We start from the raw sequence: 15,402 nt of genomic DNA, 5'->3' as shown, positions 1-15,402 counted from the left end.
ACTCCATTCTAGAAGACCATGAGCATTAATTTAAGTAACTATCACTGTGGACTATGGACTTTCAGCATCGCTTCCTCTGAAAATCATGGGATTCTTGATGCCTTCAAACCTTAAAAGTTCAGATCATTGATAACAGGTTCCCCTCTCATTGAGAGTCTGTTGCTTATACCCTTCCTGGTATCAGATACTATATTATATGAGGTAGACTTCAGTTGCAGAGAAGAGAATTGGTTCTATTTAATATAAGCAGACGAGGAATCTTTAGGATATTTTGTAAATGGATTACACAATTATTGGAAGAGCTGAAGAAATAGATCCTAGGCTGAGCTGCCAGGAATGACTCACAGAGCCAAACTGGAAATAGTCTCCCAGAGGAATGATCCTCTGAGTCAGAAGCCTGCAGAGCCATCCCACAGAGCCGCAACACCTTCACTGTAATCTATATCAGCAAAGGAGATGCCTCACCACCCCGCATGTCCCCATTTATTCAGTCACAGTTCTCGTATCATTCAAGTGATCTGGTGGTGGAACCCAATGACCACCCACAACTCTAATTTGTGAGGAAATAAAATAACATAGTTGTTAGCTTTCCAACAATTGCAAAGGATGTCAGAAGGATATTGGAGTGGATCATAAGTAAGTGAATCTGTTGCATCTGTCATAACAATACATACCTTTTTAGGAAATAAGTTTAAATTAGGGTCAGGATACCTGGGTGTGTCAGTTGGTTAGGCTTCTGCCTTCATAATTCTGGGGTCCTGGGATTGAGTCCCACATTGGGCTCCCTGATAAGTGGGGAGCCTGCTTTCCCCTTCCTCTGCCTGATGCTCCCTCTGCTTGTGCACTCTCTGTCAAGTAAATAAATAAAACCTTTTGTAAATAAATAAGGGTCTACCTCTACTTTCTTCTTCTTCTTCTTTTTTTTTTTTCATAAAACTATATAAGCAAATATATAATTAAATCTTTATCTAAATTAGGATTCTTAATCTGGGTTCAGTGTATAGACTTGGTATGCAAATTTTTAATATATGTGTAAAAATGTATTTTCTGGAGGATTCATAGCTATATTTATATTCTCATAAGTCTGTGAACTTCCAAACATTTGAGAACCATTGGTCTTAATCTGTGCTAAATTTAAATTGTCTTTTATTAACTATTTCATAATTATGCAAAGCAACTATAATTTCAATAGAAAATCAATGCTCCATTATTCTCCAACATTATTTTCTAAATTCTCATTATTTAAAAATAAACTGTTCTAAATAAAGATACTCTGTTTTCTTTCAATTTAGCCAGCTGACATTACAATTGTGAAATCAATGAAGAATCCTCCATCTGGTGTTAAATTAGTTATGGCTGCTATTTGTGTCATGAAAGATATAAAACCAGAAAAAATTTCGGATCCTTCAGGAACTGGAGGCAAGGTAATTACTGACACAGATTTAAATCATATTTGTGAATGTACAAAACATTTTACAGCAACAATTATCCAATTAAATATCAACAGTATCCAGTCCAGAGAAGAAACATTGTTTTCCAGATTGAATGGATTCAGAATAAAGTGTGGAAAACATTATCTACATATATTCCATGGTAAAACTAAAGCAGTATAGCATCAGAAAAAATGTGGTTCCAATTGCTTCTATTTGTTTTTCTGTCTGTGCAGGTTACCTGCTATCATGGGGTGGAATTGAATGAACACTGAAATGTGTGAGCTTTTTCCAGCTAAGATTCTCAAGGATGTAATATATATAACCACAAAGGTGTTATTCTGAGCATTCAAAAAATTCTGCTGAGTTAAGCAGTATATTGTAGTTGTTAAAAGTATGTGTTCTAGAGCAAGAATGTCTGTATTCAGAAATCCTGTCTCACTAGCAGTGTGGCCTTGGGCAAGATGCTTAACCCCTGTGGAACTCTGGAGGATTATTATAGTACATGCCTCACAATGTTAATGTGATTATTAGATTATAAATACAGATACATACATATAGATCATATGTATAGATGGATACATATAGATTATACATATAGATAGGTAATATATATAAAGCTCCTATGAATAAAGCTTTATATATAGTAAGTTCACAATAAATTGTTATTATGATTATTATCCAAGGCTATATCCCTTAAAAAGGAAGGTGTAGCATCCATCCTAAACTCAATTATGGACTTACTTTCTTTTTGGAATTTTATAGTACCTAGGTTTGAATTCCAGATTGGAGAATTGAGGTGTGAGTGTGGTTGTGTGTGTGTATGTACTCTGTCCTTACTGAAATAATAAATAAATCAGCTCTCAACAAGCCATTCTCATTTACACACACACACATACACACACACACACACCTACCTATCAGGCTTCTGCAATTAGGAAAAAAACTGTTGGGCTAGTTATTTTAATGTCTTTGTTAACACAAGTACCATGTGCTTTATCCTGTAACTGGCAGAGCGACGTGTAATCCTTGTTTTCTTTCTCTTCTTTATCTCACTTGGGGAGCCTAGCTGGGTGAAGAGGTCATCCGTTAAAAAAATATTTGTTACCTGTTTTAGTCCCTTTGAGCTGCTATTACAATTACCGTAGTCTGGGGTGGCTTATATTTCTCACCATGCTGGAGAATGGGGAATTCTGAGATCAAGGCTCCAGCAGATTCAGTGTCTGGTTGGAAGGCCCATTTCCTGGTTTATAGATGGCCTTCATTTTGCTGTGTCCTCACATGGCTGAAGTGGGAGGGAGCTCTCTTTTACAAGGACAATGATCCCATTTTTTTCCTAATCATCTATCTATGAACCAGTGTCCAAATACCATCACACTGGGGATTAGGTTTCAGCAATAAGAATTTTGATGAGGGGGAATAGGGACACTTTCAGTCTATAGCACTACTTTTCTGGTTTGAAAGAATCAAGAGTAAAAGAAAATAAAGCTGCAAATAATAAAAATACATTTTCTTATATGAAATTCTGATGGTGTTTATGCTAGTTGCTTTTCTTATATTTCCTAAAGAGAAATAATTGCATCATTTGCCTTTCAAGGTATAATTTTTTATAATGAATTCAGTATATAAGTTTATGTTCGTATCTTAAATGTTTGATATATTTGCTACATTCTTGAGGAGAGGAGTCTCTTTATTTCCAAAGAGATGTAAGTTGATATTTTGAAAGTATATGGTTTCTCCAGATAATATACCTTAAACTTCAAGGAGGAAAATTTATACAGAGCATCTTTAATTGTATATTTAATAGATTTCCATAAATTTTATTTATAGATATTAGATTACTGGGCACCTAGCAAAAAGCTTCTGGGAGATATGAATTTCTTAAGAGAATTGAGAGAATACGACAAGGACAACATTCCAGTGAGTTTCATTGGATTTTTAATATACATATAACTTTGCCAAGGTGTAGAAGATCTTTAACATTAAGCAATATTTTGTAAAATGTAAGATAGCTCAGTTTTAAGATTTAAATAATGCAGGAATATTATATTATTGACTATATTATGAATTCTCATAATACATAAAACCACTCCTTCATACCATTGAAAATCATTTAATGAATTACTATTTTAGTAATTATTATTAACTTGAAACAGTTCTCTTATGGTAGTTTCATAAACCTGAAGCACAAATGTATGTGAGATTAAAAATGTAGAGTGCACTTTTCCATCCAAACTTGCATTTATTGATTGTTTGTTTTTTCTCATTTCCACATATTTTCCCAAACTCCAGTAGTCTTTTTTTGGGGAGGAAGGGCAGAAACATCTTGCTTCAATGTCTGTAATCTTGTGTATTCTGCCCACAAGTATGACTTGTGCTTCTGTTTAAACTATGCTTATTTTAAAATTTTCTCAAAGTATTGACTGGTTTTTAAAGACAACTTGTCTTTTTTATACTATGTGCATGATTTTTTTTACTATACATGATTATTTTTTCATCTTATGACTGTATGATGTATAATGTTGAAATTTTAAGATGGAAATGTTTGTTATATAGGTGACTGTTATGCAGAAGATACGTGGTGAATACCTTACAAACCCTGAATTTGATGCTTCTAAGATTGCTAAAGCTTCTTCTGCAGCTGAGGGTCTGTGCAAGTGGATCATGGCCATGGAAGTGTATGACAGAGTTGCAAAGGTATCTTGAGGATCAACACATTCATTTTCTACTGATATATTCCCAGAAATTAAAATCTGTGCATATGTTGACTAGTTAAGCAGTTTCTCAAACTGATATCAGAAAGGATTTATCTTGCTGCAGCACCTAGTAGATGAAGAGAACACATGTGTGTGATATAACCTAGTCTTGGCTAGTGGTAGTGAGTGGTAGTGCTCAGGGATGAATGGGCCAGACTGACCTACCCCTGTAGAGACGTGGGGCAAAAGCCAAAACTTCAAGGATGAAGTGCCAGATTAAAAAATTAAGTCAAAGGATCAGAAGTTAAAAGACCCAGTAGAGTTAAGAGACAGAGCATGGACTGTTGCCCTGAAGCAACAGCATGCATAGGTAAGGAATATTTTATGGAGAATGGTTAAAATCATTTTGTAAATTTGGCTAGAAAAGGGCCACGGAAACACTGGCCTTGCCCTCTGTAGCTTGCAGAATCCCACTGAGGGAAGCAGGAAATATAAATAAAAAGGCAGATAAAAATACATGGTAACATGTGTTTAGAATAATCTCAGAAGGGGCATCTGGGTGGCTCAGTCCATTAAGCATCTGCCTTTGGCTCAGGTGATGATCCTAGGGGCCTGGGATGGAGCCCTGCATCAGGCCCCCTGCTCTGTGGGGAGTCTGCTTCTCCCTCTTCCTCTGCTCTTCCACCTGCTTGCCTGCTTGTGCGCTCTCTCTCTCTCGCTCTCAAATGAATAAATAAAAATCTAAAAAAAAAAAAAAAAAAGAATCTCAGAGTAAATGATAAGGCTGTCACGATTGGAAAGATATTCCTAGTAAGGTACATATGCCTGTAGAGAGGTCGGGATTTTGATTGTTATTTTCAGGGAAATAGACTTGTCAAAGAAATAAAATTAATTTTATCTGGGATATTCTTCCATTGAACATCTTGTCCCTTCCCCATCGCAGGTTTTGGACCTTTCAACCTAACTCATGTCCACATGTCTCACAAGGCATGAAGCAGAGAAGCCAAGGCATTCAGAATCTTTCCTGACTTCCCACTCACACCTCCACACTGCCATTTTAATTCTGATGCAGCTGCCCCATGTTGCTACGGAAGGGTTGAAGGGAGATAGTCAGTAAGGTCTCCTCTGAAGTCAAAAGTAGAAAGTGGAGCTTCCTGTTCTCTCTTTATTTAACACGTTCCCCCTTCAGGATTTCAGCCCTGAGGAGAGAAAACAGGACATTTGTGTCTGATCCCTCCCTGCTCCTTCCCTCTCTGCCTTCAGCTTCATTCATGGCAATGAACCAGATTTAGATCTTCCTTCTTTCAGACTGGGGTCTATTCTCTTTGGTCATCTTCTAAATTCTTTCTACCAATGGTTTAAAATACACTCCCTGATCAAGTGGACTAAACCCCATTCTTGATATATTAATGAACATAATAATATAAGAACTTTAGAAAATCTCCTTTCTCTCAACAAAGTGCAGCTTTTCCAGATTTGTTGAGGAAAATTCAGTTTTGGTAGTGAAGCAACATCAAGGCTTTCTTTCTCCTTGTAATTCTATTAACGTAGTCTTAATCCCCCCAAGGCAATGTATGCCTCAGACAACCAGGAAGAAGACTGCAGACTTGAAAATGCCACACACACACACACACACACAGAGCATAGTCCTATATTTATGCTATGTTTTCCGCCCCCTCTGTTTTTGGCAACAGTTGAATGGCAACTTCTCATTATTTTTGAGACATTTTGCTGTATCTTGTACTGTTTTGCTACATATTAAATATTTTGTTAGTCTTGAATAATTCATCTATTTTACAGATGATCATTTGCTAGTCCAGAATGTTTTATATATTTTATATGACATATAAATATATTGTACTTTACTTAGGTAAAAAAAAAAAATGTAAGATTTAAGGCAAAATATTTATTTAGCATAATTTATTATAAGTAACAAATATATTTATAATAATTACTTTTAACTCATCATGTCTATAAAGGATTATATAGGTGTCCATTTTAGAAAGTACACATCCTAGCTGCATATATTGTTCCCAAACAGGTTGTTGCTCCTAAGAAAGCCCGCTTAACAGAAGCTCAGAAGTCCTTAGCTGAGATAATGGAGCTTTTGAATCAGAAGAGAGCAGAATTAGCAGAAGTAGAACATCATTTGGAAAATTTACAAACAACATTTATTGAGAAAACTGAGGAAAAGGCTCGTTTAGAAGACCAGGTGGAACTCTGTGCTAAGAAACTTGAAAGAGCCTCAAAACTAATTGGAGGACTGGGAGGAGAAAAATCAAGGTCAGATTTCTACTTATTTTAACAACATTTAAGGGTTGAATATGTTACTGTCTTTGAGTGTTTATTATTTATTTTTAAGTGTCTGGTTTAGAATGAGGGCATTCAACAAGCACCTGGCCAGGCTTCTCCCAACAGAATATCAATGTCAAGGATGGTGTTTGCCACTTGTTTCCAAATTTTTTATAAGGCAGATGATAATTTTAAATCTACATGGTGAGTGTGTTGGGGATCATTGTATATTTCTTTCCAATTTTATGTGTTTTCAAATTTTTTCATAATAAAATGTTTGCCCGGGGTTGAGGGCAGGCAGAGTAGTGGATATATTACTCACTGTCTTAAAATTTATTTCAAAGAAGATATAACCGGACTGATCTGAGTAAAACAGTTAGCTTTATCCTAATCTATTGGTATTAGCCAACCAGCTATCTCATTTATTAATTATATGTGTTGGGTGAATAGCATGAAAGGGTAATAGGCCTTTGACAGTACTTTGTAGTGCAGATTAAGTGATTTTGAAATGCATTTTTTTATTGTAAAGACTTCATGAAATGGAAAGAATACTAACCTTAGCACCAGTATGCCAGCTTTTATACAACTTAAATGGAATTTTTAGTAATGAATTAGTAATGAATTGCAAGTGTTTTTATGTCATACAGACTAACAATAAATACTGAAGCAAAACAAATAGCAGGGCCACTAAGCCAAATAAATCATCCTGAAGAAAATCATTAGACAAAATGCTGGCATGTTTTTGTTTTTGTTTTTTTCCTTGCTTGTTCTGGAGGGTCGTTTTGCAAGAAATGTCTAATAATCTAATAACAAAAGGTGGATTGTCATTCATATAGCATAGATATATTATAGCACTTCTTTTATAGATAGGAGTCCAACATTTCATGGCTTTTTGTTATAGAATTTGGACTAGAAGTCCCTTACCCTTTCTATTACTGTCTTCTGTCATTCTCTGTGGTGAGGCTCTTTTGCCTTTGGTTGATCTCACAGATGGTCTCAGGCTGCAGATGACCTTCAGATAATATATGAAAATTTGACTGGTGATGTCTTAGTATCAGCGGGAGTAATAGCCTATCTTGGTGCTTTCACTTCTGGCTTTCGACAAAGATGTACAGAAAACTGGAGCAAGTTGTGCAGGGTAAGGATTTATATTTTATAAGTTTCCTTTTGAACATTCAAAGTATGTTTTAGGATATTATGGAGGAAAAATGGTAATAAGGATGATGAAGAGAAGAAATCACTGAAAGTATGGGGTCTTGTTTTTTCTTCTTACTTGATCAGTAAAATACTTTCATAGTCCAACTTTTAATTCAGTTTTTTCTACTTTTTAGAGTTAAATAATATCTGATGACAAATAAATAATTTAAAAATATTTCAACCAACAAAATGAAATAAAACATTAGATATTTATTTCTTACAGGAGAAAAAAATTCCATGTTCAGAGGAGTTCTCATTGAGTAAGACTCTGGGTGATCCAGTAAAAATTAGAGCTTGGAATATTGCCGGATTGCCAACAGATACTTTCTCCATAGATAATGGAGTGATTGTTAATAACTCCAGGCGTTGGTAAGGAATAGAAAGTATTTTTCAATTATTTTATCTGAAAGTATTTAAATGTAGAGAAAAGTTGACAGGATTTTAGAGTACGCACCCACACACCTACCACCTCCTAGGTTCTGCAGTTAACATTTTTCTTCTGCTTTATCCCATACTTATCCATCCCTCTATCCATCTATCAACTCATCCTTTTCATACACTGCAACATAAGTTGCAAATGTAGTTATACTTTTCCCCAAATGCTTCAGCATGCATATCATTAACTTCAGTTGTTTTTCTTTTGATGTAGAATTCATGTATAATGAAATACACAAGAGTTAAGTATACCACTCATGAATTCCAACAAAAGTGTAGACTTGGTACAGATACAGAACATTATTAACATCCAGGAGGTTTTCTTATGTCCCTTCCCAGTAAATCCTTACTCTTACCCCGCAGTAAGAAATTATTACTCTGATTATTTTCCATCACAGGTTAGCTTTGCCTATTCCAGAACTTCATATATACAGAATCATACTATATATACTCTTTTGAGTAAGGCTTCTTCCACAAAGCACAAAGTTCCTATTTTTTGTTGCTGAGTAATATTCCATTGAATGGCTATATCACCATGCATTCTCTTATTGATGGACACCTGGGCTCTTTCCAGGTTTTGGCTATTTACCTTATGTGTTTTAACTAGGTATTTCTACGTGTTTTAAAGATACTCTAACTTGGTCATTTATGCAATTTCACAGATATATTTTTAAATTGCTATCATTGATAGTGTGATAACTATATGAACTTTACAAATGATTTTATTATCCTTTTATTTATATCACTTTGAAAAACTTCAACAATTACTCTTATTTGAGAAATCATTTACTATAAATGATTATCCATGTTGTGATTTAATTTTAAGTCTTTTCATGGGACTATATCTCATATGTATTAATACCATTGAGCTCTTACATTCATGAGGTACTTCTGTAAGTGCCCTATAGTCTCAGAAATTCCTGAGTTAGACATTACTTTTATTCCATTTTATAGATGAGGAAATTGAGGCCTGGAGTGATTTAACAATTTGAAATTTAGTAGATAACTGAGCTAAAATGGTGGACTCAGAATTTTAATCTAGGCCATTTAACTTCCAAATCCTTGTTTTTAATTACTGTGTGAAGTGCATGGAATAGGATATTACATTCATTACCTTTAAAACTGTAATGGAAATTTTAGTAGTCTTGTGGAATATGAAACACGTATAAAGAAATCTTACATTTTGAGAGTCTGAGTTATTGTTTGTTTATATTCTTTGAAAACCTTACTTCAAGACATCTAAGCTTCCTTTATATTGACAATATTGTTTTAATAAAATAAGGATGTGTATGATCATATTTTGAGTGTTTATCCTCTCAAATTTTGCTTGAGTGTGAACATCCTTAGATTGAGACTTCAGATAATAAATTTATCATAATCTGAGAAAGTATATTCAGCTATTCAAAAAAATATGTTCTATGGTAGGGCAGGGAAAGTTCTACATAACAGAATATTATACTCCAAGTTTTTAGAATTCTGTTTTAGAACTCCTTTCAATGCTTTGGTGGCTATTCAGATTTTTTAAATTGCAGTTCAGAAAATGCTGTTGGTCTATATGTATCTTTTTTTTTTTAAGATTTTATTTATTTATTTGACAGAGAGAGATCACAAGTAGGCAGAGAGGCAGGCAGAGAGAGAGAGGAGGAAGCAGGCTCCCTGCTGAGCAGAGAGCCCGATGCGGAACTCGATCCCAGGACCCTGAGATCATGACCTGAGCCGAAGGCAGCGGCTTAACCCACTGAGCCACCTAGGCGCCCAAGGTCTATATGTATCTTAATTAAAATTTGAAGAAACCAGAGGTTTCAGGGTCATATGTAAATTGAGGACAACAATCTGTCAATTTCTGGCAGAAAGGCTCTCCTAATAAAGTAATATTCCAATAGAGTCACCCTTTCCACCTGTTCTTTGTAGACCAGCTGGTCCACAGACCATGGGCTGGTTGACTTTTAAAGGATTACTCTCTGTCCTTATAGTTCAAATTTCAGTTCTTGCCACTTGAGCCCAGTCTAGTCATCTATGGCTGTCATCCTTGTTAACACTAATATAAGTGGCCACAGAGGTTTAGTCTCCTGTCTGTAACTCCTGACAGAAAAACCCAGTAATGTACCTAATGTTCACTCTTTTGGTTATTCTGTCTTAAGTGTACCTTAGACTGTCATAAGTGTACCTCAGAGAAAGTTTGGGCCACAAGGCCTATGGAAGGTGAAAAATGGTCTGTTTTCTGTCCTTTGGGGTGTAGGAACAATCTTCTGTGTTATTCTCTGCACAGCTGCTTCATTAGTTTATCTCTAATGTTGAGGTCTGTCTCTGTTCCCCTGTGCATATGGCTGTTCACTATGGAAGCCTCAGTTCCTAAGTTCACAAAACACATCAGTTGAAAAGTATAGATTAACCAGGACCATCAAGTCAAACTTCAAGTTCCTGTGACAGAAAAAACTGATTGGCTTAGCTTGGGACAAATATCCACCCTAGGTTTAATTACCTACGGCTTGGTTCCAAGCCATTATAGTAACAAACATGGGTATTGGAGGTCAACATATAGTTCTCAGAGTCATAAGCTGGGAAAACAATGTACTTTTTGAAATTAGGACTCTCATGCTTGCTTCTTTTTTGTATCTCTGGGTATGATAAAAAGTAAGAATCTAATTTTATTTTACTTTTTTTTATAATGGTAGCCATGTACCCCAGCACTGTGTCACTGTTTATTGAGGTATTCATCCTTTCCTCATGGAATTATAATACTACCTTTGGCCCTTTAGTGTTTCTTTCATGTGTTTGTTGGCCATCTGGATGTCTTCTTTGCTGAAATGTCTGTTCATGTCTTCTGCCCATTTCTTGACTGGATTATGTGTTCTTTGGGTGTTGAGTTTGATAAGTTCTTTATAGATTTTGGATACTAGCCCTTCATCTGATATATCATTTGAGAATATCTTCTCCCCTTCTGTTGGTTGTCTTTTGATTTTGTTGACTGTTCCTTTACTGTGCAAAAGGTTTTGATCTTGATGAAGTCCCAGTAGTTCATTTTTGCCCTTACTTCTCTTGCCTTTGGTGATGTTCCTAGGAAGGAGTTGAGGTGGCTGAGGTCAAAGAGGTTGCTGCCTGTGTTCTCTTCAAGGATATTGATGGACTCCTGTCTCACACTGAGGTCTTTCATCCGTTTTGAGACTATTTTTGTGTATGGTGCAAGGAAATGGTCCAGTTTCATTCTTTTGCATGTGGCTGTCCAATTTTCCCAACACCATTTGTTGAAGAGACTATCTTTTTTCCATTGGGCATTCTTTCCTGCTTTGTCGAAGATTAGTTGACCATGGAGTTGAGGGTCCATTTCTGGGCTCTCTGTTCTATTGATGAATGTGTGTTTTGGGGCCAGTACTATACTGTCTTGATGAGTACAGCTTTGTAAAAGGGCTTTAAGTCTGGAATTGTGACGGCGCGAATTTTGGCTTGCTTTTTTAACATTCCTCTGGATATTCAGGGTCTTTTCTAGTTCCATATAAATTTTAGGATTATTCGTTCTATTTCTTTGAAAAAGTTGATGGTATTTTGATAGAGATTGTGTTAAATATGTAGATTTCTTTAGATAGCATAGACATTTTCACATTATTTGTTCTTCCAATCCATAAACATGGAATATATTTCCATTTCTTTGTGTCTGCCTCAACTTCTTTCATAAGTACTTTATAGTTATCTGAGTACAAATTCTTTGCCTCTTTGGTTAGGTTTATTCCTAGGTATCTTATGGTTTTGGGTGCAATTGTAAATGGTATCAACTTCTTAATTTCTTACTTCTGTCTTGCTGTTTATGTATAGAAATGCAACTGATATCTGTGCATTGATTTTATATCCTGACACTTTATGGAATTCCTATATGAGTTCTAGCAGCTTTGGAGTGGGAGTCTTTTGGGTTTTCCACATAAAGTAGGATCTCGTCTGCAAAGAATGAGAGTTTGACTTCTTTGCCAAGTCAGATGCCTTTTATTTCTTTTTGTTATCTGACTGCTGAGGCTAGAACTTCTAGTACTATGTTGAATCACAGTGGTGATAGTGGACATCCCTGCCATGTTCTGACCTTAGTGGAAAAGCTCTCAGTTTTTGCCCTTTGATAATGATATTTGCTGTGGGTTTTTCATAGTTGGCTATGATGATATTGATGTATGTACCCTTAATACCTACACTGTGAAGAATTTTGATCAAATTCCCTTGGAAAGCCATCTGGCCCTGGGTTCTTATTTGTTGGGAGATTTTTGATGACGCTTCAGTCTCCTTACTGGTTATGGGTCTGTTCAGGTTTTCTATTTCTTCTGGTTCAGTTTTGGTAGTTTATATGTCTCTAGGAATGTCTCCATTTCTTCCAGATTGTCAAATTTGCTGGTATATAGTTGCTCATAATATGTTAGTATAATTGTTTGTATTTCTTAGGCGTTGGTTGTGATCTCTCCTCTTTCATTCATTATTTTATTAATTTGGGTGCTTTCTCTTTTCTTTGTGATAAGTCTGGCCAGGTGTTTATCAATCTTACTAATTCTTTCAAAGAATCACCTCCTAGTTTCGTTGATTTATTCTACTGTTCTTTTGGTTTCTATTTCATTGATTTCTGCTCTGATCTTTATGATTTCTCTTCTCCTGCTGGGTTTAGGCTTTCTTTGCTGTTCTTTCTCCAGCTCCTTTAGGTGTAGGGTTAGGTTGTGTACTTGAGACCTTTCTTGTTTCTTGAGAAAGGCTTGTACTGCTATATACTTTCCTCTCAGGACTGCCTTTGCTATATCCCAAACATTTTGAACAGTTGTGTTTTCATTTTCATTTGTTTCCATGAATTTTAAAAATTCTTCTTTAACTTCTTGGCTGACCTACTGATTCTTTAGTAGGATGCTCTTTAGCCTCCATATATTTGAATTCTTTCCAACTTTCCTCTTGTGATTGAGTTCCAGTTTCAAAGCATTGTGGTCTTAAAACATGCAGGGAATGATCTAATTTTTTGGTACCAGTTGAGACCTGATTTGTGACCCAGGAATTGACCTATTCTGGAGAATGTTCCATGTGCACTAGAGAAGAAAGTGTTGTATTCTGTTGTTTTGGGATGGAATGTTCTAAATATATCTGTGATGTCCATCTGGTCTGGTGTGTCATTTAAAGCCTTTATTTCCTTGTTGATCTTCTGCTTAGATGATCTGTCCATTTCATTGAGGTAGTCTTAAAGTGCCCTGCTATTACTGTGTTACTGTTGATGTGTTTCTTTGGTTTTGTTATTAATTGGTTTATATAATTGGCTGCTCCATGTTAGGGGCATAGATATTTAAAATTGTTAGATCTTCTTCTTGGACAGACCCTTTAAGTATGATATAGTGTCCTTCTTCATCTCTTATTATAGTCTTTGGCTTAAAATCTAATTTATCTGATATAAGGATTGCCACCCCAGTTTTCTTTTTATGTCTGTTAGCATGGTAAATTGTTTTCTACCCCTCACTTTAAATCTGGAGGTGTCTTTGGATCTAAAATGAGTTTCTTGTAGACTGCACATCAGTGGGTCTTGTTTTTTTTTTATCCATTCTGATACACTGTATCTTTTGATTGGGGCATTTGGCCCATTTACATTCAGGGTAACTATTGAAAGATATGAATTTAGTGCCACTGTATTGTCTGTAAGGTGACTGTTAATTTACATTGTCTCTGTTCCTTTATGGTCTGTTACTTTTAGGCTCTCTCTTTGCTTAGAGGACCTCTTTCAATATTTCCTGTAGAGCTGGTTTGATGTTCACAAATTCTTTTCATTTTTGTTTGTCCTGGAGGCTTTTTATCTCTTTTTCTATTTCTAATGACAGCCTAGCTGGATATAGTATTCTTGGCTGCATATTTTTCTCACTTAGTGCTCTGAATATATCATGCCAGTCCTTTCTGGGTTGCCGAGTGTGTGTGAATAGGTTGCCAATCTAATATTTCTACCGTTGGGTTGCCAGGTGTGTGTGGATAGGTTGCCAATCTAATATTTCTACCGTTGTATGTTACAGACCTCTTGTCCCAAGCTGCTTTCAGGATTTTCTCTTTGTCACTAAAACTTGTAAGTTTTACTATTAGATAATGGGGTATAGACTTATTTTTATTGCTTTTTAGGGGGGTTCTGTGTGCCTTCTGGATTTTGATGCTTGTTCCCTTTGCCAAATTAGGGAAATTCTCTGCTGTAATTTGCTGCAGTATACCTTCTACCCCTCTCTTTCTTTCTTGTTCTGGAATCCCAATTATTCTAATACTGTTTTGTCTTATGGTATTACTTATCTCTCAAATTCTCCACATCCTCTCCAACACATGTTGTTTCCTGTCTTGCTAATTTTTGCCATTCTAACTGGTGTAAGGTGGTATCTCAATGTGGTTCAAATTCTCTCCTTGTGGTCCAGTAGTAGTTTCTCTCTCTTTTGCTTAGCTTCTTTATTCTCTATCATTTGGTCTTCTATGTCACTAATTCTCTCTTTTGCCTCATTTATCCTAGCAGTTAGAGCCTCCATTTTTTATTGCACCTCATTAATAGCTTTTTTAATTTTAACTTGGTTAGATTTTAGTTCTTTTATTTCTCCAGAAACTGTTTCTCTAATATCTTCCATGCTTTTTTTGAGCCCAGCTAGCACCTTGATAATCATGATTCTGAACTCTAGTTCTCACAGATAACTAATGTCCATATTGATTATGTGCCTAGCCATTGGTTGTGCCTCTTGTCCTTTTTTTACTGGTGAGTTTTTCCTCCTAATCATTTTATCCAAGAAAGAATAGATGATTGAGAGAACAAAATACTAAAAGGGTAAAAACAACCCCAGAATAATATACACTATCCAAATCAGAAGAGACCTGAAACTGGGGGTGAGGGGAATGGAAGGGAAGAAAAACAATATAGATATAGATATAGATATAGATATAGATATAGATATAGATATATTTTAGACTGGCGAATAGAGCAGAGCCACACACGTGATTCATTTTGGGTGTATTTTGGTCTGTTAGAAGAAACTACCTCCCAAAATTTTAAAGAAAGAAAAAACATATATATACAAAAATAAGGGTAAACATGATGAAAGGATAGGATATGACTATAAAGATGAAAATTTTAGAAGACTCTAAGAAAGGAATTGATATGATAAGAAGTTGGTTGAAAAAAGAAAAGGAAAGAATGTGGTTGGGCTGGAGACTAGAACAAAGCTATGTGCTAGATTTAGGGTATATTTTTATCTATTAGAAGAAATTGTATCCCAAAATTTTAAAGAAAAAAAAAACCCTATATGTATACAAGAAATAAGGTTAAGTTCAATGAAGGGATAAAATATGACTATAACAATGAAAATTTTTAAAGATTTTTTAAAAGGTATTGA

At 35.4% G+C, this 15,402-nt stretch overlaps 1 protein-coding gene across 4 annotated transcripts in view; it reads left to right on the top strand.

Annotated features, from left to right (window-relative positions):
- DNAH12 (dynein axonemal heavy chain 12) overlaps positions 1–15,402 on the top strand; it is a 221,501-nt gene that overhangs the window by 146,168 nt on the left and 59,931 nt on the right. For 3 of the 4 annotated variants that reach the window (XM_059161254.1, XM_059161257.1, XM_059161258.1), the window contains 6 exons: positions 1,293–1,424; positions 3,261–3,350; positions 3,987–4,127; positions 6,168–6,409; positions 7,409–7,556; positions 7,839–7,984. In XM_059161254.1, coding sequence (XP_059017237.1) covers positions 1,293–1,424; positions 3,261–3,350; positions 3,987–4,127; positions 6,168–6,409; positions 7,409–7,556; positions 7,839–7,984 — 899 coding nt within the window. The remainder of the gene's footprint in view (positions 1–1,292; positions 1,425–3,260; positions 3,351–3,986; positions 4,128–6,167; positions 6,410–7,408; positions 7,557–7,838; positions 7,985–15,402) is intronic. The other variant, XM_059161256.1, reaches the window with a different exon arrangement.

This window comes from Mustela lutreola, chromosome 2 (assembly GCF_030435805.1).
Source record: "Mustela lutreola isolate mMusLut2 chromosome 2, mMusLut2.pri, whole genome shotgun sequence".
Lineage (NCBI taxonomy): Eukaryota > Metazoa > Chordata > Mammalia > Carnivora > Mustelidae > Mustela > Mustela lutreola.
This window is presented reverse-complemented; position numbering and strand designations above follow the sequence as displayed.